Raw genomic sequence first — 27,935 nt, 5'->3', positions numbered from 1 at the left:
TAAAACTATAATGAAGTTTCATCTAGATTAAATTATTGAAATGTAAACATTTACTTTTGCATAGAGATGGTATGTAATGTTTAATTTAAAATACAAAATTATAATAGGTGATCAAAATAATTAAAATAAATTTTACATTTTATTTTAAATATTTTGAAAAAAATTTAAATAAGAATTTAGTTTTGGTATAATTTATTTATTTTTTATTTTTAACTTAGCTAATAGAGTTATACCCAAAAGGAACAATAATTGAAATATAATTTTAAATTTCTTGAAACCTAGCTAATAGACTTTTGACCTAAAGTGTACTGCCCTAAAAATAAAGTTAGGGGTACAATATTTTTATAACAATTTTTCAACAAAATTTATGTGACAAGTTGTTAATGGTAAATTTAAAAAAAAAAAAAAAAAAAGTGATATGAATGGTTGGTCTAAACGAAAACTAGTGAAAGCTTGCAACCTAAGGTTTATTGTAAAATTGTTGTGAAACTGTTATGCCTATAACACCACTTATATCCTAAGTAATGAGAATTAACCATTTATTGTAGAAAGAAGATTGTCAATTGGGGCAATTACAGCATCTTGACCCAGCTTTATTGTATAGTAAGTATATGAGGTTAACTAATATATGAATTTTTATTGGATTAATTTATGAAAATCTCATTGTTACAAATTTTTAGTTAGTCATATATTAATTACTATATGAATAAAAAAATTATGTTTTGTCCATAATATTACTGTTAAAAAAATTGAAATTTAAACATTTTTATGTTAAATTTATTGTTAATTAAGGGTTTGTTTGGAAATAGTTTTTTTAGCTAAAAAGTATGAATTGAAAACTTTTTATTGAAAGTATAGAAAAAAAAAAGTTAATAGCTAGCTCAATAGTACAATGGGATCCATGTGTTTGGGATCCACTTATTTTTTGAAATTGAAATTTTTTTGCTGAAAATACTGTTGATAAAGGTAAAAGTTAGTTGAATTTTTTTTTTTTGAGAAACCACCCCGTGAAGAGGGGGGAAGAGACAATAGCATTAAGGAAGATCAGAATAGTACACCGATTCACACCCTAGAGGGATTTCCTCCATCCAAACTTGGAATGGGGAGAAGATACATGCTGATCTGGCTAAACAGTGCGCCAGCTTGTTCCCAATCCTACGCGTATGACTAAATGTGAGGGACTGGAAAGCCAAAGAAAGAACCTTAATGTCTTCCAAAATGTGACCGAAGCTTGAAGAGTCTTTGCCACCTGAGGAAAGAGCATTTATTATTATTTCCGAATCGCCTTCAAGTTGCACCCGATTCAGATGAAGATCTTGAGCCAAGACCAGTGCAGTACGGGCTGCTAACACTTCCACTGTCTCTACTGATGTAGGAGTGGAATAGTTTGTGTACAAGCAGCCATGACAAGACCTCTGTCGTCGCGAATGACACCAGCCAAACCAGCCAAGTTTCTATCGCTAAAAGTAGCTCCATCGAAGTTGATTTTCACCCAACCCGACTCCGGAGGAGACCACCTGGAAGCTAAAGCCGGTTTTGGTGGAGGATGGGAAGAAGGTTGGGCAGATTGGAACTCCAATAAGCTGTCAGTAGCCAAGCCTATAATTTTTGCCAAAGGAGCCACGCACTCACCAACCCTCATCTTATTTCTACGCATCCAGAGCTGTGACAAGACCATGGCAAAAAGATCAAAGTAGTCACCGTGGGACTGGCAGCATTGGAATATTTCCAGCAAAGAAGAACACCTTTTGGTTAAATTCATGAGCCAGGTGAACTTGGAAGACCATACAGGGGCCAGAGCAGGGCAGGACCAAAGAGCGTGAAAAATATTCTCACTCTTAAGCTTGCAGCCCGGGCATAGATCATCAGTGATAACTTTCCTTCTCAGAAGATTAGACTTGGATGGCAGCGCATCATTACCAGCCCTCCAAAGCAGCGTTTTGACCCTATTGGGGACGTGAAGTCTCCACACCCCCTTCCAAATGCTTCTGGTACTTGACAAATCCGATGAGGAAGGCTCACCATTTAGGGCTTCCTCCATGAGCCACCTGTAACCAGATCTAACAGAGTAAGAACCATCTGGGTTATTCGGCCAAAACAACCTATCCTCACACGGTCTAAGGTTGAGAGGAGTAGATAGGATGAGAGCAGCTTCATGGGGCAAGAAAAGGTTACGGATTGTTTCCTCCATCCAGCAGCGGAGATCACTATCAATTAATACCGATACCGTTGCATCACGGCCAAGGAAGTCCCTAGGAGACACCAACCTTTTGCTATAGGGGTCAGGCAGCCAATTATCATTGTAAATCCGAATCAAGGACCCCGTACCCACTCTCCATTGGACCCCTTTCCTGATCACATCTCTGCCCTTCAAAATACTTTTCCATGCGAATGAGCCATTGCCTTCTTTTGCATCAAGGATGGACCCGTTAGGGAAGAATTTCGCCTTAAAGAATCTATGGAAGAGAGATGTTTTATTATCAAGCAGCCGCCAAACTTGCTTTGCTAGCATGGCAATGTTGAAACGTTGAAGCTCTTTAAAACCCATACCCCCCCCCCCCCCCCCCGGCTTTTTGGAAGGCACAAGGAGCTCCATTTGGTCCAATGAATCTTCCTTTGATTACCTCTTTGGCCCTACCAAAATTTCCTAATTAGTATCTCAATGTCATTGCAAAGAATGGCCGGGAGCTTGAAGCAACTCATGGCAAAGGTGGGTATTGCCTGGATCACAGCTTTGAGGAGAATTTCGCGGCCCGCTTGGGATAGAAGCTGTTCTTTCCAGCCTTGGAGCTTAGCCTCGACCCTTTCTTTAATGTAGCGTAAACTCGCTTTCTTATCCCTACCAACTAGGGAAGGAAGCCCAAGGTATTTTTCGAATTGCTTGATTTCCTGAACGCCCAACGCATCTTTGATCTGATCTGCGATGAGGAGGGGGTGGATTTGCTGAAAAAAAGGCCCGTTTTACTACGATTCAGCTGCTGCCCCGAAGCCTTTTCATAGCACTCCAACAATCCTTGAAGTCTATGGCATTCCACCAGGGAGGCTCTACAAAAGATCACACTATCATCGGCAAAAAATAAGTGGGTCAAACGGGGACCCTTCTTACAAATAGACACACCCCGGATCTGGTTGGACTTGGCTGCCTGCTGCAGAAGGCTGTGAAGCCCCTCTGAGCAAATGAGGAATAAATAGGGCGACAGTGGGTCACCCTGTCTAATGCCCCGAGACGGTTGGATGATTGGGGATGGTTCACCATTGATGAGGATGGAATAACTAACAGTTGTGATGCATTCCATTATAAGGTTAACCCATCTTACGTCAAACCCCATTTTCTTCATAATCGCTTCTAAGTACGCCCATTCGACCCGGTCATAGGCCTTACTCATGTCCAAGTTAAGGGCCATGAAGCCGGATTTACCATACTGGTGGTGTTTCATGAAATGAAGGGTTTCAAAGGCCATTAGGATGTTGTCAGTGATTACCCTACCCGCCTGAAAGGCGCTCTGGTTTTCAGAAATAATCGAGGGGAGTACAACACGAAATCTATTGGCAAGGACCTTAGAGACTATTTTGTATATCCCATTACACAGACTAATCGGCCTAAAGTCAGTGATAAATTCAGAGGATTTAACCTTAGGAATCAGGGTGATATTGGTACTATTAATCTCTGAAGGAATTTTACAGTTATTAAGGCAGTCTAACACAGCAGAGCAAATATCATCATCAATTAAAGACCAGAAAGTTTGATAGAACAGGGGAGGCATACCGTCAGGACCCGGGGCAGAGATAGGTTTCATTTGCTTGATAGCCACCTCCACCTCTTCTCTGAGGAAAGGCCTAAGAAGCAGGGCATTCATCTCCACAGAAACCGAAGGTTTAATAATATCCAAGACCCCTGAGAAATCCAAAGACTGTGATGATGTGAATAGGGATTGGTAGTAGTCACAAGCAATACTTTTAATCATATTGTCCTCAGTGCACCACAAATTGGAGGAGTCTCTCAAACCAGAAATTCTATTTCTACGGAATTTGTGAGAGGCCTTACTGTGAAAATAACTTGTGTTCCGGTCTCCGCATTTGAGGAAGAGAGCTCTGGACCTTTGCTGCCACATCTGACTTTCCTTGTCCAGGAGATCATTAAGCTCGGTTCTAAGCAGTAAGACTTGATCATAGCCAATTTTCCCACCCGCCGCATCGCATTCCGCTTTGGAGAGGAGCTTACTTTTCTTTTCCACTTGGTGTTTAACACTGCCAAAAGACTGCTGACTCCAAGCAGTGAGCTTCTCCCCACATAACTGAATTTTCCCAGCTATCAGGAGCATATTTGCACTATTGGAGGTAGTGCCCCACGACCGCACCACCGTGTCACCACAGCCACCCTCTTTTAACCACATTTGCTCAAACTTGAAGGGGCGGTTTGGCCTAGGGAGAATACCATCCGGTTTGACAAGAATGGCTTTATGATCGGAGGAATGAGTGCGGAGGTGCTGGACCTTGGAGCCCGGGAAGCGGGAGAACCATCCGTTGGATGCTACCGCCCTGTCCAGCCTTTCCAAAACTAATCCACCGGCTCTTTTACCGCGCCAAGTGAATTTCTCCCCAACATAGCCAAGGTCCATGAGACCACACTCGTCTAAAACGTCACGAAAATATTTCATCTTACATTCCTGTCTGGGAGCTAGACCGAGCTTTTCATGGGACCAGAGAAGCTCGTTAAAGTCACCGGCGCACATCCAAGGCAGAGCGGAACGGCGGTGAAGGCCTCTCAGCAACGACCAAGTTTCCTGTTTCCTGGCAGCCTTGGCGAAGCCATAAATCCCCGTGAACCTCCATTGCTCACCCGGATTCACCCCAACAATAGCGTCGATGTGGTTCGGAGATGACGCTATCACTTCAATAGAAACAGAGCTCTTCCAAAGCAAAACCAAACACCCTGTTTTTCCTGCGCTTGGACCAACCCAGCAGTGATCAAACTTCAGATCAACACACAAACGGCGGAGCCTAGCATCTTCTGCCCACGTTTCGGCAAGGAACATGGCAGCGGGATCTTGTGCTCGAGTCACCACCTCGAGCTCTCGGAGTGTGTGCAGGTTCCCAAGCCCACGCACGTTCTAGCACAGCCAACTCATCGTCCCCGGCAGGGCTGAAGAGCAGTCGCCGCCGATGGTGGAACATTTTCTTCTAAGGCAGCGCCGTTGAGGGCTCTGCGTTTTGAAGGGATAGGAGAATCAAGTGAGTTGAGTGGGGATCGCTTACCTAAGACCACATCAGAGGCCGAAGTATCATTTGAATTTCTGGGCCGTTGGATCCTTAGCCATTTCCCTTCGGGCTGGGCTATGTGATCGATTTGATCCACAGCCATATTCGTCCGGTCACTTAGTGGGATGGGCTTGGCCCGTTGTATTGGAGGATTTCGTGCGTCTGGGCTAGGCGGTAAGGATGACTGGGCCGAATGAACTTGGGCCTTGGCGGGAAGAATAACATTTGAAGCACTCTCCCCAACCGTGTCCTTTTCAAATCCGTGAATGTCTCTGTCCAGTTCACGAAGTGTCTTCTCAAAGTCAGCCAATTTCGGGGGAATCGGCGCTAAGATCTCCTCAGATTTTTGAAAACCCACTTGGTGAGTGGGGGTTGATATTCTGTCAGAGTCTTCACCTTGAATCGTGGGATTTTCATTTAATGCTCTCGGGGGAGGAGAGCCGGGTTCCACAGTGGCCGTGTGCACCGTCACTGGGAAGATGGGGGGTGGTTCAGTGCCCGGAGAGGCAGGGTTGGCCACCTTCTTCTTCGCAAAAAAACCCGGGACAGAGACCACTTTCTTCCTTACCGAGTTAAATGGGGGGGCTCGGAGCCAAGCCCCGAATTGTTGTTCGTCGGAGTTAAGAGTTCCCTCGCTCTCAAGCCATGTTGCACAGTCCCTGTCGCCGTGCGTGAGGCAGCCACACCAGTAGCAGAGGTTGGGGAGCCTCTCATATTTGAAAGAGACCCATTGTTTCTTACCATCTTCCAGAGTAATGAGTCTTCCTCTGCAAAGGGGTTGTGAGATGTCCAGCAACACTCGGACACGTATGAAGCTGCCACCGTCATATTCCATCAGTTCATTGGCGGAGAGGATCGCCCCTAGAGGCTGGCAGATTTGTTCTGCAATCGCCTTGTGCCTGAAGCGAAGTGGGATGTCATATACTTGGATCCAAAATGGGACCATTTTCAGTTCAGAGGCTTTGAGCGTGGTGTCCTTATCGTATCGGGTAAGCACCATAATGTGCTTGTCAAAGCTCCACGGCTCCGCGGAGAGTATTCTTTCAACATCATGCTTACTATCAAAAGAGAATAGGATGAGATGGTCGCCGATATTTTTGATCTTGAAGCCTGCCTTTGTCCTCCATAACGGGGTGAAGGTATTGGCGATGGCTTCTATATTTAACGGGCGTTTGGTTAGAAATCTTGCAACTATACCATGCTCCGTGATGGCTTGGTCACTCCTTAGGTGTAGACCCTGACCCTCTAGCTCCGAAAGAGAAAGCGAGCTCCAGTGTTTCGTCAGGTCGTCCATGCCCAGAGCAGGGTCCTAAGAACTAACAAGGTGTTTCCCAAGTCCCTAAAAGAATAAGACCACTAGCCTGACAGTAACCGTGTTACCACCAGGGACACACTCACCTTCCGGGGAAGGGACAAACAGTGCTACGCTCTGGGGAGGCTTTCCTAGAGAGAAAAGTCACTCAGAAGCGAGCAACCTTTGTATTCTCTCTAATACAGTGGCATTTATTCCCCAAAAGTTAGTTGAAATAGTACAATGAGATTCATGAATAGTACCAAAAGTGCAATGGGGCTATAAATAGTAGCAAAAATAAGTTGAATAATAAAATAAGCTGATTTTTTAATTTTTGCCAAACACACACTAAGTCTCCGATCATTTTGATATTTTTGTAAGCATGAAGAGTATAAAAATATAATATAATTGAATGGTTGATTTGTCAAAATAATTGTTCAATGAAAGCTTATACCAAATGTAATTTGAACGATTGAACATGATCTTCTCTATATATACGCGTGTGTGTGAGATTAGGAACATTCAACCTTAAGGTTTTGAAGACAATCTTTTATTGGCAAGCGGAAACAACAGATGTTATATAAAACAAACTTAATTTTACATACTCAATGATCAATTACTAATAATGTCTAATTAGTTTACTCAAAAAAAAAAGAAAAAAAGAGTAATTAAAACTGTGTCAAAAAAATAATATAGTGGAAAATTTCTGTAGTGAGACAAAAGTTGAATATTCTTCTGCTCTTTTCATTATTTCATGTGAATTTTCTCATGACATGCAAAAGTTGATAGCAAGCCAAAAATTGATCACACTTGACTCGGGCAGCTAAATATTCAGGTCAATTTGTTTTCTACAAGCCACATGTCACAATTTTATTGGGCCATCCCTGCCACATCAACACTACTTTTCACAATCAAGAAATAATGGGTCTTAAGAGTTAGATTTCTTTAAAACACTAAAAGGCCCATATTTTATCAACATATTTTTGGATTTGGGCTCATGCCCATAAATCTCTTCCCTTCGAAGGATGGACTCACGGCCTACATCTTTCTTTACATCACATATAGACACAGAGCTTATCATATATATCGGCTTCAGGGTTTGGGCACCACTCATATCGCTGGGTGTATAATACTGTACAAAGCCTAATATTACCCCTATTCAATTATTGCATTTTTTTTTGAGAAGATATTCAATTATCGTATAATTATGTAAATTTATAAGTTAGTTACAATAATCATATAATTTTACATGTTTTTTTTTTTATTCTTTCTTTACGTATCTTTATGGTGAAAAAAAAAAGTGGATGATAATTATTGTGTGTAAAAACAGAAAAATAATTTTAAAAAATTAGGGAAAAAATTACATGTTAAATATTTTTTTTTTTTTTGAGAAACAATATTTTAAAGAAATGTAATATAAAATAGATAGTGTGTTTTGTAAAGTAACTATCTTAAAAAGAAGATTCTTATGTTAAAACTAGCTTTTGAGCATGTGCTCACATGCGTACTCAAAGACTCTTCTATTTTTTTGGATAAAGGTTAATAATTTCATCTATTATAATTTAGAAATATATATTTTTATTTTTCAAAAAAATAAAAATGATAAAATTTGGAGATAAACGGTAATTGTAATTTATTTTTAAGTGAAAGGAAAAAAGTCCTAAATTTTAGGAGTCCTCTTATATATATATGAGTTCCCTTATATATAAGAGGAGAATCCCTTTATACATAGTGTCCATTTGACATGATTAATTTTGCCAATTTATTTAACTATTAAGTTTATTTTTGTTATTATTTATGGGTCCCACTGTATTTTTTGGTGCTATTCATGAGTCTCACCGTACTATTTCAGCTAACTTTTACCTTTATCTATCGTAATTTCAATAAAAAAATTTTAGTTTCAACAAAATAAATGGATCTTAAATAGACCCATAGTATAGATAAACAAGAATTTTTGCACGAGTTAACGTAAATGCTAAGGATGTGTTTGGATACCGCTTATTTTGCTAAAAACTGAAAATACTGTAGTAAAATAATTTTTAAATGTATAAATAGTTCTATGGGACCCATTTTTAATGAAAATTTTGTTAAAAAAAAAAAGTTTGTGGGTCTTATGAACAGTGCACTGATCCACTAGAAAAACAAAAAAATGCTAGTACATGTTCTAAAAAAAGAAAAGGAAAACGCTGAAACACAGACACAAGTCTGTTTTAGCTATACTCAAACGGGTGCTAAGTATTTATTTTCTTGGATCGAGTGAGGAATTTTTTTTTCAAAAAATGTTATTTTTACAATATTTTTATAACAAATAATAAGTAGTAAGATGTTAAGAATAATTTCAGTATATTTAAATTAAAACCGATAATAATTTTCCTTTGTCACGAAAGTTCTGTGAAAATATTTTTCTCCGTAAACAGGTCCGGTCTAATTTTGGCAGGTCTAAAGACTCTAAACGCTGCTGAATTAAGCTGAGCACCCAAAACCCCTTGCGAGAAAAAGAAGAAAAAGGGGAGGTTGTTGGAAATGAAATGGTGAGAGCAAGCCTAATGCTTCTCAAAGATGCGGGGCGTGGATTCTGCAAGTCTCTCTCTCAGATGCTCGTCTGCCCACTCTCCAAGCAGCCTTTAAGGTTATATTATTTCTATTTGTTTGTGATTTTTGTTTGTTAAATTTTTTCTGTCTAATTTGGTTCTGGGTTTCTTTCTAGATATTCTGAGGAAACAAATTCTCTAATCAGTGACGCCATTGGCGTTTCTTTTCCTGTGAGTTCTATTATTTCCTTTACCCTTCGTTTCAATTTCACTTTTCTAAACTATCCTTGTCATTTGATAGTTTATCTCCCCGAAATGTGGTTTCTTTTCTTGGAATTTTGCCTACTGGTACCTGATGTTTATTTTGCATCAACATTTGGATTCTAATATTTAGTTTAACTTTTAAATGACTTACTGAGAGTATGATATAGCAAAAAATTTCCCCTATTGAGGATTGATTTGAGCTTAAATAATTCTCTCAAAATCTTAAGCTGATAGGAAGTCGTAAATTTAATCACATAATTCTAACACTCGGGATAAATGAGCGGGAGAAGTAGAGTATAGGAGACAGTGATCAAACTCAAGATCTCTTGCTTTCATGCCGTGTTAAATTATAGATCTCTCAAAAGCTTAAGCAATTAGGAGATGGTAAATTTAATTATTTAATCACATAATTCTAACAGATTTCAAATGACCATATTTAAGATGTAATTGCAAATCCATTATATCATAAGTATTTTTTTTTTTTTATTGAGGTTTTGAACAATATCTCCAAAGCTCAAATCATGATGTGTTGTTAAATTTATATCTGGCAATTTATACTGACAATTATTTTCCAAATCCACTGTTTTTAAATTGTCAAGTTGAAACGTGACTTTCATGGAATGCAAAAGTAACCCTTTTGTTTCCTTTGTCATTTGTGAACTGATGCTATGCAATACCAGTGATACTAATGTCTACATAAACTGATCTCTAAATTATGTTGCATTCATATGGTTGCATTGGTACACGCACATTAATACCTTAAACATGCTTCTTCATGTGTCTGAAATGTATTCTACTTATAAATGTTATGTGTATGATTTATTACTTGTTCATGTATCTGATAGATAAAGGATGGCATCCCTTGCTTGGTTCCGATGGATGGTAAGATAATTGAAGCTGATGACATGCCAAAAACTGATGATGCTGCAGATTTATCTTCAAAGAACAATCAATAGCTCAGAGGTAGCGCCTGTGTTGGATAGTGAGAATATATGTACTGTGGCCCATAAGTAGAACTATGTTTGTCAGGCTTAGAAATATTGTTGCCGCCATTACACAATGCCTAATTATTTTTGTAGGCAACAGTTGCATACTTGCATTTATGCAAGAAAGTCATCATTGTTCTTTAAGTGATCTTGTTTATTTTGGAAAGATAAGATGTTGAAGACTTATTTTATCTTGCTTGTTATTTTTGTATCCAAAATTCTCTCAAATCAAAGGATGAGCATTTTTGCTCTACAATGTATGTTTGCTAATGGCTTTTTTCTTTTTCTTTTATTGATAAGTCTTAGATTTATCCATTAGTAGCGGTGAATTATGTTTTATACATAGGTTGCTGCATGTGCTTAGTATTAGAGAACTACCAAAACAAGGGAAATTTGTTTGGGCGGTGATTTTTGTTGATCTGTTAAATAACTAAATGCTGTTTTCCTTCTCTTCTACGTGATTATTTCTCAAGCAACTAAACTTGTGCCTTTTAGAATTGTAGTAGCCATGGTATGAAGAATTGTTTCATAATTCCTCACAATCGTTGTTCTGAACACTCTTTGTGGCTCTCTTGGGTTGAACTTTTTATACAAATGCCTTGAGATACAACCTTGTGGTTCTTACATCCAAGGGTAAGGTGGAACTGGTTTGAGTTTGTTTTATATATGGGCCACAATGAAACTCTAGAGGGCACAATCGGTTGGGGACTACACCTCATTAGATGGAGGTCACTTGTTCAAACTTCCCTTCCCCCTTCACTCCCCTCCCCTTGGGACCAAGGTGCCTCACACATTAGGTTGTCTAATTGCCTCACTTTTCCTTGTGTTTAGGATTCCGCACAGGATGGAGGTTCCTAATTGATCTTATTTTCATTTGATCTTTTGAGCCATATTTGGTAGAATGAAATTACATACAATTTCCAGCCCTGTTGTACAGGATTGAGGCCTTCAATTCCAGCCATTTTATTCAGAGGTTCATATTTTTCTTCCATATATCACAGCAAAATTCTCTCTCGTGGCCAGTCTTGAAATATCAAATAAGTGGGTTATAGTTAAAATTTAAAAAATATTGTATTGTATTGTTATCTAAAAAGGCAGTTGTGAAGCAGTTTCGAGAGGAATATAACCACAATTTATTGTGTTAATAGTTCATATACATGTTTTTCAGATACTAGATAGTTCATATACATATACATGAACCATTTGATGTTTTGCAGAGTAATATTGATGAATTTGATGTTTCGGTTTTGTTCTTCACTTTTTGATGTGAGACCAAGAAAATTAAAATGGTCGTGTTGATTGTAAGGTTATAATCGTTCTGTCAAGATATTTATTTCTGGGCCCAGGGCTATCCTATTTTATGACTAATTTTTTACAGTCAAGGGTGACCAATTTTTGACAGACAAGGCCAGGGTGAGTAGATATTAATGTTATGAGAGGGTGATGCAATATGACTACTAAAATCTTAGCATAAAACTTTACCTAGCTTGCCAATGGGCTTATAGACCTGTGGTAGTGGGTTTGATCCTCCCTCCTATGGGCGCAACAAGTTTCCTCAAGTCAATTTCAGTTTGATTGAGCTCTAAACCAACTTTGGGTTTTAGAATTCCAACATCATTGGGGAACGGAGGCCCGAATTGTAAGGGATACAAAATACAGTGTCTACACTTCTTCTTTCTATCCAAAATAGAAAAAGAAAACAACCAACAATACAAATGAAAGAAATGAAGCTGGAGTTGAGGAGAGGTCATAGCATTTTACATCATCTGTTGGTCTGTTTATTAAGGAAACAAAAAAGGTCAAAGAGTAACAACACTCTGTTTAGGTGTAATTGCCCTCATTGTGCAGGGCACTTGAACAATCGTCTCTACCACTTGAACAATCGTATCTACCAATCAAGATGTAATGGAAATGTTAGGACTTAGGACTCGTCAAACGAAATGGTTTTCAAGAAGTTAAGTGTCCTTTATCTATAATCTTATTGGTGATCTAAGAGCTCAGCCAAAGTTCAAGGCAGCTCAACTTCCACACAAGCTGATTGGATCGGATATTGTTATGCAAAAGGTGAGGGTGAGGTTGAGGGTGAGCTGTGTTGTGTGTGTTTGTCAAGATTAAAGCAAGGACAGAAAATTTTGGAGGAGAGGAGAAATTAATGTCATACACAGTGCTGCACTTCACATGAAAAATAAATAAAAATTTGAATAGACTCAAAAATTATTCCGTTGCCGGGAATCGAACCCGGGTCTCCTGGGTGAAAGCCAGATATCCTAACCGCTGGACGACAACGGAATTTTGATATTCTGTTTAAAGTAATTATAACTTGATGACAATCTAAACCTCAGATAATTAATTTGTATAGGTTCAGTTGTATATCATATTCAAATAATATACACGATATTTTTTTTATTGGTCCGTTTGGATAGGTATAATATATTATAATCAATATATATATAATACATACACTATATTTTCTGCTAACACTACGAGCTTGTACATAGGGGACAACTGCTCATAATTAGTCCTTGGTGGTAACTGCTAAGGACTCCCGTGGGCTTAGGCTAATTCGAATGCCCCCAAGTTTAGACCAACTCCTAAAAATTGCACGTATACGGTATACTACCAAGAATTGTCAAAAGATTTTGCGCATTTGACTGTGCTTATTTGCTTAAATATGAGATAAAAATAGTTACGTAAATAATAATAATAATAATAACTAGTCGCTAACCCGTGCGTTGCACGGAAAAGTCATTGGATATGAGATTTTAAAAACTTTTCATTAAACTTCCCACCACAAAAATATATAAGAAAAAAAAAAGGAAAAAAAAAAGTCAAAATGTCAAAATTGTTGTGAGAGAATTTCACTCTACAATAACCTAGTGGTATATTGCACGGAATCTCCATTCATGAACGGGTGATGTTTAAGGATGTAAAAACCAATTAACTAAATGGTTTGATAAATATATACATTACGATCTATAATATAAGCCAAGAAATAGCAAACGAAAAGGAAACATAGAATATAAAGGCATCTTTAAAGATTTTGCATAAGTACCAAGAAATATATTCACACAAACTATTAAAGAAAAAACAAACACAAACACAAACACAAACCACTATTAAAGAAAGAATACAAAAACTAAAGAGAGAAAGCTATGAGGAGAAATTTTCGAACCTTGAGAAAGAAGTGTTCGTAACAAAAAAATAGTTTGCCGTAACACACGTAAGTTTATATATATATAAGAGAATAAGTTGACACCTCCTTCACTGTGAAGGAGTTTGTATTGCATACAAACATGATTTAGAGACTTCTACGCCACTTCAATAAAATCCAATTCCTAATGGGACTCTTAATTCGGTTATATATATATATATATATATATATTTTTTTTTTTTTTTTGAGAAAGCGGTTATATATATATATATATATATATTGATAAGCTTATTATTTGTTTAAAGCTAATTTATTTACATCAAATCATTTGTTTGTCTAAATTTTAAATAAATAAGCTAGCCAAATGCCATTTATAAATAAATAAAGCTAGCCAATCAGACATTAGATTTGTATTAATGGGCATCACATGGGATAGGCTTGGGTATGAGCTTGAGTTTGGTCAGTGGGCCTCCTTCTCTACAAAGTTCAAAATGGGTCAGGTGGAAATTAATAAATAAAGAAAGACCTAGTTTTTAATTTGTCTGGGCCTTAGGGTGGGGTGGGTATGGACTTCATTTTGGCCTTTTTCTACAAAGTTGAAAAAGGAAGAGTGATCCTATCAAAAAAAGAAAAAGAAAAAGAAAAGGTAGAATGAAGATGACAAAATTAATAAATAGACAAAGCCCGAGTTTTTAATTTGTCTGGGCCATAGGGTGGGAGGGTAGGGGCTTCATTTTGGGCTTTTTCTACAGAAGAATGAAGATGCCATAATACGAAATTTTAAAAAATTTATCTGGGCCTTAGGGTGGGATGGGCTTATTTTGGGCTTTTTCTACAAAGTTGAAAAGAAAGAATGAGGGGCTGGGGCCCATAAACAGTCGTGCTTCTGCCATAAGGGCAGGTATGTCGGTAAGAAGGGATCTGATGTGTCAGGATGCTTTAAGGAAAAAAAAAAAAAAAAAGATGCCAAAATACAAAAAATCTAATGTGTCAGGATGCTTTAAGAAAAATAAAAAAGAAAAGAAAGAAGATGCCAAATACAAAAACTTCCGTTGCCGGGAATCGAACCCGGGTCTCCTGGGTGAAAGCCAGATATCCTAACCGCTGGACGACAACGGAATTGATGTTCTTTCTTGTTTAGGAAATATTATTTATAAATATGTTAGAGAAGGGAAATATAAAATTCCGTGCATCAGATCCTTTTATCACGACGCTATCGACTAACTTCACAAGGATTTGTTAGTATTATAGAATATATATATATTCCGGGTAAATTAAATATTTGTCCAATAAATTATTAGGAATTTAGGACAATATTCTCTTCCGGGTAGAATTAAACATTTGTCCTATAAATTCCAGATCGTGGTATTTTAGATATGGTAAACGTATTTCCACTTTGTTCCTACTTACTCTTTCTTAAAATAAAAAAATAAAAAAAAGTGGGGAGAAATGGGAGTTAAAAATGTATTGCTAGTTCATTCCTACTTACCCTTACTGGTGTTAAATGGTAACTTTTGAGTTTTTTCCATAATTCTTCTTAGTATTTTTAATGGAAATACCAACGGTTCAAATCCCTCTTCCTCCATTATGATTATCAATCTATCAAAAAAAGTAATATTAATAATAAAAAATAATTCAAGAAGTTATTTAAAATCACTAAACTTCCTAAAATAATTGACCTTTTTCAAATTAATTTGGTGCATGCACTTACGTTCAACGTGATCAAATAAAATTATGACATATAATTAATTATTTAAAGAAATTTAATCATAATTGCATGCATAGTTGTCAAAACGTGAATCGTATCGTGAATCGATTTTTAATTTTTTCATATCGTATGGTGTATCGTAAGATACACAAACACTTAATAAAATTTATAAAAAATTATAAATATACATATATAAATGGTATATTCATTATAAATTTTGAATATATTTAACTAATTTATTCATCACTTATGTAATAATATTTAACAAGCTAACTAAATAAATCAAACTAGCATTTGTTCATAACATACACATTCAAATTACTTAAATTCAAAAGTGATAATATATTACAAATGACCCAAAAATAATAATTTATTTTCATCATATTTATTAACTTACCTAGTCAACCCCATCTAAGTCAACGCTATCATCATGTTTATAATTTTGTAAATTTATTTCTTTATTAAAATTTTCTTTATCGTCATTAACATTTACTATCTCTTCTTGTTCTTTTTATTTTAATAATTTTTTATAGTTTTTTTTTTTTTTTGGCATTCTAGTTTCTTGGACTTGTAACAATAATGATAAAAAAAATTAAAATAAAATTTTAAATATTAAAGTGAAAGATAAGTGTGTACTGTGTAGTCCAATTGTAGGAGAGATGGGAAAAAACTTATAAATATGTTATTTTAATAGGCAAAATTAAGTAAACTAATAATTGTGTGTTAAAAAAAGTCTAACAACTTATTAGATTCAAATAAAAGTACAAATTTTAACAAAAAATCTTATTTTAAAGCATTTGTCTATGTATCGTACGATATGTATGATTTTACGATACGATACGATTCATACGATACGCATACTGTATCGTACGATTCATGAGCACTTACGATACGCTGATACGATACAGAATTTTTTACACACGATACGATACGTATCGTATGATACGTATTGCGTATCGTACGATACTGACAACTATGATTGCATGTGATAAATTCTAATCATGAAAATGCATTTTAATCATTAAAATTTATTTGACTATAAGTTTTGATCTTGTGGTCAGATTTAAGCACACACTATTTGCAATTTTGATCATTTCAGCTTCTAGATTTATTTTTAATTAAGTGTTAGAAAATCTAGAGGTCAAAATTACGAGTTTTCTATTAGATTCTAAAAAAATTGTTTTGCTTTTGGGATGAGGGTTAAACAAAAGTTGCAAAATGGGATTTCTACGGTAAGATTCAAAATTAGACAACTATAAATCTATAAAAAAGAAAAAAGAAATTTGGTATAATTCGTGTAAGGTCCATATGTTAGTGTGTCGGCAAACTATGTTAAATTGCAACTTAAATTGTAAGACTTGAGTCATTTGTACGTTTTATAATGTCAAATTGATGTATTTAAAGATCAAGGCAAAGACATAAGAACAACTCAAGAAAATATAAGTTTATGTCTCATGAATACTCACCTTAATAGCCTCCTCAATAGACTCTCAAGTCTCAACTGATTGAGAACTGCAAAGATGGTTCTGGTTTGACGTGTTTTACAATAAGTTGACTGTTGAAGTGGATTTTTATAACCCAAATTAAAGTACCTATAAAAGGGCTCATTATGGATAGTTTTTACAAGGTGGTAGGGGCCAATTTATCAATTCTGTGTTGTTTTGCCTAGAACGGCCAGAAATTTCCATTTTGAATCACCCCTTTATTCTTTTTTATCCTTCATTTTCTTCTATTCCAGCCTGTTTCCGTCAATTCCTCTAAATTACGACCGGTACAGTGATTTCAACCGATATGACACCAATCATTATTTGGTTTCTAAAACCATTTTTCCATTGAATTTATTATTGCTTTCGTTAAGAATGTGTGTGCGCTTTTTTATATATATATACTTTTACTTTACTCACATACAATTTTTTTTTTTTTTTTTTTAAGTTATTGAGAATATACATATACACTCATAATCTCATATGTGAGATATTATGTAATAATGATATTAAAGATGTATATTATTTCATTTTTAATTAATAATTTGATATGACATAACAATATGAGTAATACTATAGTCACAAACTATTTTACAATATTTTTACAAAATATTGATATGATCAACCTTTTATTGGTTTAAATCTAAACCCATTATTAATATCACTTCTTCATTTACTAATAATCAGTCACCACATCAGCAGTTTGTAAATTTTTTTTATAAAATAGTTTGAATCTCTAGTATTATTCTAACCATATTTGATGAAGATTTAGGTGTATAATAACTTTAGCAATATTCTTAAAACGGTGTGCTAAAATAGATTAGCACTGAAATTTTTTGTCCCAATGGACAGTCGAAGTGGTCACCAGAACAAAATTAATAACTTTGGTAGAGGTAGAAAAGCTTTTACTATTTAGAGAGAAACCCTGTTCTCCACCTATTCAACGTGCAAGTTTAGAAGCTGCTAGAGAATAATAAATATAGTGTTGTTTTTGCAATGGTACAAATCAAGACTGAAGTCACACAGCCATACTAGGGTTACCTTTAAGAGATTCTTAGAGTCATAGACAGAGTTCATGTAGAAAATTGATGATAGAAAGAGTCTAACCGTATTAAAGTTGTGTGTAGTCATGTGAGTAAGTCATTACTAGAGGTAGCAATACAAGTTAAGATTATTTTATATTGCAATAACTTCAATTCTAATAGTAGATACTCCTTGGGGTTGGTAATTAACTACCCTAATGGTTTTTTTCTCTTTGATAGTTTTTCTTGAGACTTTCACTGTCACCATATTGTTATATCTTTTATTTAACACTTTATTGCTTAATCGGTGATGTATTTAATCTGTGGAAATGAACTTGGAAATCAATTTGAATTAAAAATTAGTTAATTTAACAAGTCGTAATGAAGGGGTGAATTCAAACCCTAATTCTTTTCATAAAGTATAGTCAATGCCAAAAAGAAGGAAAGACTCTTAGCAAACGTACATTTCTTCTTCTTTTTTATCCTATCTTTGTCATCTGATTAAGATATTAATGGGTTTTTTAGACGGTTCAAATTTAAGTTTCTGTAGAGACTTAAAAACAAAAAACTTTACTAATTGAAACGAGTGGATCTACTATTACATTGTACCACATGCTACTTTTGAATATGGATGAACTGGGACAGAAATTAACGGGATAGAAAAGGCCACCAGAAACAAAACAAAATAAGGCATCAGTGACTGTAATAATAACGAGAAAGAAAAGATTGTACTAGGAAGAGACCCTCACAGGGAAAGATAAGAAGCAGGAAAGATATTGAAAGCAAATATATGTATAGCCAGCGAAGAAACAAAACAAAAGCGTCACGTCTGTTTTGCACTGTGTATCTTCTTGGAGCGACATGACTAGTCCTTTCTTTCACCCCACTTCACCTCCACATAATCTCTCTCTCTCTCTCTCTCTTTTCTATTAAGAAATACTTGCAATTTTAACATATAAAATAGGATAAAAATAAAAGGTAAAAAAGTCAAGAGAAGGATACAAACAAAACAAACACATAGACCCACCAAAACAAAGTTCCTGCATCTTAGGAATACAGAAACACTATCATTTCAGACGCATTTATCCCTTCTTTCCTAAAGACATACCACTATAAATATGGAGTTGAGGTACACTTACAAAAACATTGAAATCCATAAATACCCTTTCTTTCTATTTCTCTCTAACTCAAAAGGGACTGTGCTGAGGTATAAGAGGGAAATTGTGAAAAGGAAGGCATTGATGATTCTCAAAATGGAGCTGTTGACGTTCGGTGGAGCGAGTGCTTTTTGGGAAGTTGAGCGGCTGCGGCCAATCGCAACTGCTTAAAGAGAGGAAAAAATAAATTATACAAAAACAATAAGACACTAACATCAAAATTCACCCAAATAAAACCAATCAGCTTAAATGAATAGTTCTAGCCAGGAGTAGTAAACAAATCTTAAAAAGGTAGTTATGGGGGACCATTTTTGGGTTGTGCCTACATATATATATAAAACTCACCTGTTCTTGCTGTTTCTTAAGTCTTGCATTCTCTTCCATCAAGTGAGCAACTTCAAGTTCCAACTCGTTTGTGTAGGCCTGTAAGCAGAAAGCACAAATAAAAATACATGCTTTTAGTAAACAAATCAAACAGACTAATGTATTTTATACATTCAAAAAAAAAAAAAAAAAAAAAAGAGAGAGAGAGAAAAAGAGAGAGACATTCCTGCTTTCTAGCTCTCGATCGAGCAGCGGACTCTCTGTTCTTGATCATACGCTTATGTCGCCGATCCCCGGAGCAATTTTCAGATTCTGGAACCCTCTTCTTAGCAGAAGATGGCAAGCCAGAAGAGGAAGCCAGGGCCTCAAATTGGCTACTGAAAGAGGAAACATTAGAACTTGGGTGTGATTGTAAATGTGAGCTAGGCCTAAGTACTGGGTCAGAGTTATCAAGAAAATGAAATTCACAACCCGAATTCAAGCTCAAAACAGTGGCAGGAGGTGGCAACAGTGAGCCTTCAGCAGCGGCATAGAGAGCAGTCTCTCTAGTGTTGGTGGAGGAGGAGACCATGCTGGCAGGTGGGTCTTTGCTAAAAGGTCGAGCAAGAAAGTCTTGGAGAATCACACCGCGAAAGTTGGAGCTAGGGTGAGGTTGGCGGATTGTATCTTGGTCTTGAAGAGAAGCAAGATCGATGTCCTTCCAAACCTCTTCCATGGTCTTGGTGCTTCTTGGGGTACTTTTGTAGAGAGAGGAGGATGAGAATGGTGAAGGGGATGAAGATGAAGACGTATATAATGATGGTGATTTTGAGGTTGAGGATGATGATGATGATGATGATGACACGCTGTTGAGGCTCTGGGTTTTGTTATTTAAGCAAGTTTGTTCTTCAACTCCTATTGATGACCACATTGAGTTTGAGTGCGGTACCTAGCTAGGTGAGATGGGTTAGACCTGTACGAAGACAACACACATACACACACGGGGGTCTGAGAAAGAGAGACCGAGAGTTGGGAGGAACTGAGAGGGGTGTGTTTTATGGCGCTGCTTGCGTGAATGGTCATGTCTAATATGCGTCTTCTCTGTGCCAAGCGTGCCAAGCGTGAGACTATGCTCTGCGCTTGTGGCTGGTGACACACCTTTCGTGCATCACATCTCGTTATTAGACGAGTTATGGTACAAAATTGTGTCCAATTATATGCCACTAACATAATTCCTCTCTAACCCAGTGGGGTTGGCCAAGCGGTTCGGCACTTTGTCTCAGAGTGCTTGTACTTGGCTCGACTAGGTGTGCTCCCTAGTTTGAGTCCTGCTACCTACACTTTGAAAAGAATCCCTGGGCCAGTGCTTTACCCCTTCGTGGGCCGACCTGGCACGAACAGTGATTAGTCTCTGGTTGAAAGATTTGAAGATACACTGTGGGAAACCAAAAAAAAAAAAAAAAAAAAAACATAATTCCTCTCCGATCTTCATAGTAAATATTGGTGTACTGGTTCCTATTTCCTTGTACCTATCCTCTTTTCCTTTTTTTTTTAATATTTTTTTTTTCATTTGATAACTCAATAATTATAGAGATTTGAACGGGGATATTTTTTTTTTTGAAGGTAACGAATGCATCAATTATTTAAATTATAAAACTCTTGGTTTGGTAATTTATTTTAATTAAAAAATAATTTTAATTTATGGATTAAAAAAATTACTTTAAAAAGGAATTTCACACACATGCATTTAAATTAAACTAAATTAAAATGGCATGAAAAAATGTGAGCTCTCAAAAGTTTGTGTGACAACTTCAGAAAAGGTTAGACATGAGCCGATTGAGTTAGGGTAAAAACGAATCATCTTAAATTAGTTGGGAGTAGGTTGGGTTGATTAAGTTACAGGTCGTCCTATATATTTTCACATGAAAGTAAATAAATAAATAGATGAACAAAAAATACTAAGTTAAATATTACATGGATCTTAAGTTTACATAATCCAGAGTTCTCTAATTAATGATATCATCAATATAAAAGTTAGGTGATTTGCCATAATAAATTCTTACACTAAAAAAAATAGAAAAAAATAGAATAGTAAGTGCTTATAATTTTTGTGGCATTCTTGGGAAAAAATGGCACATTCCTTCGACTCTCATTCTCTCACATGCAAACTTTGTTTCACCTGGAGACAGTGAAAGAGATATTAGTTCACTTGCAAGTTGCAACAATGAATCTAATAATGGCAAGGATCTTAGGAGTATTATTGAGAAATTTGGAATTTAGATCAATGCTCTGTGTCTTTTATCACACCTAAGGATGTTGAGATTTTTAATTTAAGCTACTCAATGCCCTCAAAATTTATATTGTAAGCTCAATTTCTTTGAATCTTGTTGCCCCACGGAAAAACTAGAAAGAAAACTTTCTGATGGTTGTTATTTGATTCAATGTAATCATTATCTTTGGATGGTTGATGTCATATTTCCTTTACATGGTTTAGCATTTGTATTGATTTGGTAGCTTATAGTATGGGTTAACATGTTTTTACCCCAAGTAAAAAAATCTTAAATTCAAGTTGGTTTAAACAAAATGAATGATTAATGTATACCTTACATAAATCTTACAAAAGGATGTGTTACGCCCTTTACATTAAAGTAATTCTAACATTCATTTATTATATTTTTTTAAATCCATTAATTAGATTTAATATCACATCAATTTGTAAGTCTTCTATAGTAATATTTGTAGTAGCTTTTCATCAAATATATATATTTGTAGCAACTTTATTGGGCGTAATGAAAATAAAACTTACTCCCCCTCCACAGATTAGCCCAAATGGTATCACGAATCAGCCCAAGCGCCACATATCAACCCATATTGATGAATTGTGAGATTTAAAACAACTTCAAGTTCTCTTTTCATAGACTAAAAAAACAAAATAAAAAGTCAAATGCTTCAATTTTTTTTTCGGTTAATAAGAATTTATTAATAATAATAAGCCAAAACATGATCTACAACATAGTCTAAAACACCAAAACTAGCGACTACCTGAAAGAATTTCCCAAACTAAAAGGAATTCTGTTATTGCAAAAAATGCTAATCGAATTGCATCATAGCTCTTTGTCCAGGGGCGTAGCCAGGATTTTTAACTTGGGGGGGCCGAGTTATAGTATTTATACAATAATCATAATTCATAAATATATTAAATACAAAGTTATCAACTCTAATATATCCATAAATTGTCTAATTCACCATAGACATACATAATATCCAAAAAAAAAAAAAAAATTTTGCATGACGATAATCTTTCATAGAATAAAATTAATCTATTATCATCAAATTATGAATTCTAAATGTTGCTACAGGCATCTTAAATTCAGCCACCATTATCAAATCATTAAAGAAGAACATTTTGCATTTTAAAAATAAATATTTGTTGCTACAAGTGTCCTAAATTTTAAATTACTAATATCTTTAATATGACTCAAGAATTGACCTAGAAAGAACCTTAATTTTTTTTCTCAATTATATAGATGTTACTCGCATTAAAGAAAAACAAATTCCACTATTATTTTAAGCAACATCCACTTTATCATTCATATTATTTATTTTTAAAATATTTTAATGAATTATCCCCCAACACAAAGCCACATCCTCACACACTTCCAAGTTCACTACTCTACTATAGCAACAATGAGATGGAAAAAAAAGGGGATAGATTTGTTTTTACTAGCTGTGAGGGTTTTCAGTTTTGTATGACTGTGTTGAGATGAGTTTTGTTTTGTTAATATTAACTAAACAATGAGGCTGGCAGTAATATTGAGAAGAAAAAAGCAAAAGGCACGTTACTTGAGAATGAGAATGAAGAGGAAAATGTAAAAGCTTTGTTTTGAAATGGGCTAACATCTAGAGAGTAGTTCATTGTCCACTAGATTAATTACTAGTCTTTGGATAATTGAGGAGCTCAACTATTCTTTTATTTGAGGAAAAGTTTTACCTATTAGACAAAATTTAAGTCTTCTGAACAAATGGAGGGGCCGATTATAATTTTTTGAGGGGGCCTCTATATTTTTGCTATATATGCTATTGAGAAAATTTAAAATTTTGGGGGGGCCATAGCAACATGGCTCCGCCCGTCTTTGTCTCTATATATGAGAGAGAGAGAGAGAGAGAGAGAGAGAGAGAGTTTTTGCAACAATTTAACAAACTTTCATCAAGACTAATTAAACTATTACACGTGAGAATGTAGATAATCTTAAGACCTCGAGAGCTGAAACACTGATATTTAAGTGAGATAGAAATCTAAATCTTTACTGCAATACAACGACATCTGGAGATTTAGTGAAACGGTGCATATACTACTAAAAACATATCAATGTGGCTTCAAAAAAAAAAAAAAAAAAAAAAAAAAAAAATATCAATGTGACATCGTTTTACATTTTGCATTACCATCTTCTTCCTCTTGGCTTTCACAAACAACTGCAAACGCCACTTTGTCAACGAACTATAGACAAACCCGCATCTCCCTAACTAGCAAATTACACCCAAAAAAAACTTGGAGATCTACATACAAACTCTAATCTAACAGCAATTCTACTACACACTAATAAGGCACACAAACCAGAGCATCAGACCAACAACACGGAAGCTGCAAAACTATGCTGATAGCAAGAAAGACAGAATCAGCTCACCAGTCCCACTTCCTAGTTGCAAAATACTTCACATCTTTACAACAGTTGCGCTTGAAGAACCAACTCAACTAGCAGCGAACCATGCATAACCATTCTACAATAATCAAGGAGCTACTCCTGAGTTCACTCTACCTTTAAACCTAAACTACTACACATATACCTCTGTCAGCTGCTGTGATCAATTCTCTCTTTTATCTCCTTCAAAATTCTTTTAAGTTTTAACCATTTGTTCTTCAATCAAATTTTTGTTGTTGTAGTTGATAATTTATAATTGTTTCTCAGCCTCTTGATATGACACACAGAAGCTGTTATGGCCATTTTCCCTACACTAGTTTGTATTCTTCTGCCTTTTGGATTTTTTTTCCTAAGCAATTACTGCATCCCAGTGAACAAGCACCTACTGTCTTAAACAATCTCATAATGGTTTACTTTCATTCGTTAAGAGGATCGTGTGTATGGTCCAACGGACCAAGATCCATCAACCTATTGCAATCTTCCAATTTATGGGATTATGAGCAACCTATACAACCCGAAGCACCAGGGACGACTCTACGTACATAGAAGTTTTTAAAAAAATTAAAAAAATGATATACATAGTTATATCTATTTTTTCTGACTTAAAAACAAATATTAAACATCCTAACTTGAAAATTTCAAGAATTTGAGTTCAACCAAAATAAGGATAGTGTTAAGAATACAAGAAAATGTTGTAACAATTTTACAACATTCTCAAATTAACATACCAACTCACACATGGACCCACCTAATCTTTCATTTTAATTTTGTTTTTGTAGGATCGCAATTCAGGACCCAAGCCCAACAAGTATGGAGTTCTGGCCCAAGGAGTCCTAAACAATGAATTTATAGAGAGTGAGCTACAGAACTAGGCCTTAACGAAATGTATACTAGTTAACATTGGGCCATGCGACAATTGAGAGTAAGAAAATCCCCTTCATGTCCATTAGATGTTCAATCCGAGGAGACGTGGAGGACGTATATCAGTCCCTGCTCAAAGACTATGGTCTTAACACTGTTCTTCTGTTCTAAATTCCTTCCTTTTTTTCATCCCTTTCTTCATGGGGACTCCCCTCTCTTATATAGCCCCTTTAAAGTCATCAGGGTCTTACATTTGTTGATCATCTGGACCTTCACTTGAGTGCCCGTTCCATCGGAAATCTCTCCCATCTTTCTGTGAGTTGTGGTAGCCAAGACAACACTGTTCGCAAGTCCTCTCTACATTAATGCAGCCAGAAAGTAGCTACCATGCATTTAATGTGGCAGTTGTAGCCTCTCCCTTGGCATCCTACACTTTCTTCCCTCTTACGGGCTTGTGAGACTCATCCTTGTTACTAATGCTCGTAGGAGTGGATCCTTCTAGCAGGCGGAATGCATGTTTGAGCCATATTTGGTACGTCCAAGGAGACATTTCTCCTCGGACCGCCTTTTAAATATTTTTGGGCCTATAAGAATTGGACCGGGAGCCCTTTTGACACCCACACCTTCCCCTCAAACGTGGTCGAACTTTCATATGGGACCCAAGGCCCATTATATGATCTTGGGTCTTTGCCCCTACAGTTTTCTTTTGATAATTTAATATAAATTTTTAGATACACTAATTTGGGAATGCAGTAAATTATTGTGCTATTTTGTTCAATCTCTAGCATTAATCACAAAAATAACCATGGCTTACCAAACATGATTCTTAACCCCTTAAACAAAAAATTAAAAGCCCAAATAATGACAATAAAATTTGGCTCAAATAATAGCCCAAACAACAACAAATAAACAAAATAGTCAACAAAAAGCTCATTCAAAAACAAAAATAAAACCCCTAATAATTCAAATTAACAACTCATTCAAATGATTACATAAAATTAATTCATAATTTCATTTTTCCTAAAAAGTGACACCAAGAGAGATAATGTGGTCATGAGTTCTCCTTAGGATGAGTTTGGTTCAGCTTTTAGAAATTGAGCTTTTGGAAAAAGTAGAGTTTTTAAAAAGTATTTTATGAAATCAGGCTTTTTGTAAAAGCTAAGTGTTTGGTAAAAACTGTTAAAAAGTGCTTTTTGAAAAAACTGAGTGTTTGGCTAAAACTTATAAAAGTGGCGGTTTGAGTTGTAAATTACCAAAAATGACAATGCATATATAAGGGGTTTATTTAATACTTAAATTAACTACTTAATAATACTTACTAAAAAAAGTCTGCTTAATAATAATAATAACAACAACAACAATAATTTACTATTAACTAAAATTTGTTGTAAAAATATTGTTAACTAAAATTTGTTGTAAAAATATTTTTACAATATTTTCACAAATCATACATGATAAGTTGTTACTAATTTTAATTTGAACACACCACTTAAATTATTATTATTTTTATTAGTATTAGCTAATAACAACCCACCACTTAAAATTTATTGTGAAAATATTGTAAAAATATTATAGTAGCATTTCTTAATTTTAATTTTTTTTTCTTTATTATATTTTTCTCTTTATCTCTTTTTCTTTCATCCACACATTTATTTATAATTTTTTTCATCTTTTTTTCTCCTCCACACAAGTATTCTTTACTTCTCCCTATCTCCACTTTTGACTTTTCTTTATACTTTTCTTCTTCACTAGAACACACCAAAAGATACTTCTCATAAAAAAAGAACACACCAGAAGATCAAGCTTCTAGAATTCGTCCACTCTCATTCCAGAACATACAATTTCTTTTTTCTCTTTCTCTAATTTCCTCCACACATTCAGCCACACAGCCCACACCCAAGCACTTCTTCATCTTGATCTTCACAGGTAATTTGGGAAGAAGACGAAGAAGATCGGTCCAATTGGTCAAGAGAAACATTTACCTGCAGCAATACGGTTCGGATTGTGTAGCAGCATAGAGGAGAGGCTTGTTCTTGAAGATGAGATGAGAGGAAGCTGTGACTTTCTAGCTACAGACCTTGATTTATCAAAGGGCAAAATTGGGTTTTCAATCAAAATGGTTGGGCAATTTGGTAATTGAAGAGAGCTTCTCAACGGTAACATTCATCAAAGCACGTTAGCTTTTGCAAAAGCTCGCCAAAGCTGTGTTGTGTCAAAGCCATGTTTGTTCACATTTCAAAAAGCCGCGTTTTAGAAAAAGCAAGATGTTTGAGTTTTACCAAACAGGTAGATAGAAAAAGTGGTTTGAAAAAACACTTTTTGCACTTCAAAAGTGCAAACAAACGAGCACTTAGTGGCGTTAACAACTCTATTCTCTTGCCGTAGTCATATCATGTACTATATGCTTCCCTCTCTCATCATTTTAGACTTTCTCTCACTTTATTACTCTTATTTCACTATTTTCAGATATCACTTTATCTCCGATCAATCCATTTTTGTCTTTTAATTTTGTTAGTACAAGAAATTGTAAGACTTCATATATTGGGGTTTTTTTTTTTTTTTTTTTTTTTTTTTTTTTTTTTTGTGATGCCGATATATTCTAAGTCCCATTTTTATTAAATTTTGTATAATTTAAGTTTTTTAATAACAATACTAGAAATTATTCCTGGAGCTGTCACTGCTAGCACAACCTTTATTTAGGTCTATTTATCAAGGAAAGAAAAATTTAATTATGTTAACACAATGATACAAAATATTGATTTTTTTTCCTCTTTAAGATATCTCTTATTTTCATTTTTATCATTTTGTATTTTTTTTTTTTCTTAAGGAACTTTCTTGTAGTAATATTTTTGTATCTTCTTGTTTTGTGTTGTGCTTGGCTGGGGTGAAAAGGAGAGAAGATGGAAAAGATGGAAGGAAAAGGGAGTGAATCATTATTATTTACATTAACTTGTTCTGTTAATTTTTAGCAATTGAATTTGTTTCTTCTATGTTATTATTGTTTCTATATACAATAAGTTAACTTTGTCATTTAGTTACTTGTGTCTAAAATCTGCTAGTTAATTAGTTGATGAGTAATACTACAGTTACAAACTATTTTATAACAATTTACAAACTATTGATCTGGTCAACTTCTTATTAATTTTCATCTAAGTCCACCATTAACATCACTTTTTAATTTACAAATGACCACTCGTTACATCAACAGTTTATAATTT

At 35.3% G+C, this 27,935-nt stretch overlaps 2 protein-coding genes and 2 non-coding genes across 6 annotated transcripts; 1 reads left to right on the top strand and 3 right to left on the bottom strand.

Moving 5' to 3' along the window:
• Positions 1 to 8,931: 8,931 nt before the first annotated feature.
• On the top strand, positions 8,932 to 10,601 carry LOC126690553 (uncharacterized). The gene is made up of 3 exons (XM_050385744.1): positions 8,932 to 9,179; positions 9,258 to 9,312; positions 10,191 to 10,601. The coding sequence occupies exons 1-3, from the start codon at positions 9,079 to 9,081 to the stop codon at positions 10,299 to 10,301; spliced, it is 267 nt and encodes an 88-aa protein (XP_050241701.1). The 5' UTR covers positions 8,932 to 9,078; the 3' UTR covers positions 10,302 to 10,601.
• Positions 10,602 to 12,548: 1,947 nt separating this feature from the next.
• TRNAE-UUC (transfer RNA glutamic acid (anticodon UUC)) lies at positions 12,549 to 12,620 on the bottom strand. Its single transcript has one exon. It is a non-coding gene; the product is annotated as a tRNA-Glu (tRNA).
• A 1,909-nt stretch (positions 12,621 to 14,529) lies between these two features.
• Positions 14,530 to 14,601, bottom strand: TRNAE-UUC (transfer RNA glutamic acid (anticodon UUC)). The gene has a single exon. It is a non-coding gene; the product is annotated as a tRNA-Glu (tRNA).
• Positions 14,602 to 18,829: 4,228 nt separating this feature from the next.
• On the bottom strand, positions 18,830 to 20,298 carry LOC126690551 (protein FD). 3 transcript variants are annotated; one of them, XR_007644657.1, is made up of 3 exons: positions 19,400 to 20,294; positions 19,199 to 19,276; positions 18,830 to 19,019 (listed from the first exon to the last, which is right to left on the bottom strand). XR_007644657.1 is itself a non-coding variant. In XM_050385743.1 (3 exons), the coding sequence occupies exons 1-3, from the start codon at positions 20,085 to 20,087 to the stop codon at positions 18,945 to 18,947; spliced, it is 834 nt and encodes a 277-aa protein (XP_050241700.1). In that variant the 5' UTR covers positions 20,088 to 20,298; the 3' UTR covers positions 18,830 to 18,944. The 3 variants fall into 3 exon arrangements, 1 of the variants encoding a protein (XP_050241700.1); XR_007644656.1 differs by having other exon boundaries at positions 18,830 to 19,016; positions 19,400 to 20,293; XM_050385743.1 differs by having other exon boundaries at positions 18,830 to 19,016; positions 19,199 to 19,280; positions 19,408 to 20,298.
• Between the last annotated feature and the right edge of the window lie 7,637 nt (positions 20,299 to 27,935).

The sequence above is a fragment of the Quercus robur genome, chromosome 6, assembly GCF_932294415.1.
Source record: "Quercus robur chromosome 6, dhQueRobu3.1, whole genome shotgun sequence".
Lineage (NCBI taxonomy): Eukaryota > Viridiplantae > Streptophyta > Magnoliopsida > Fagales > Fagaceae > Quercus > Quercus robur.
Note: the sequence above shows the minus strand (reverse complement) of the source record. Positions and strands in the feature narration are given on the sequence as shown.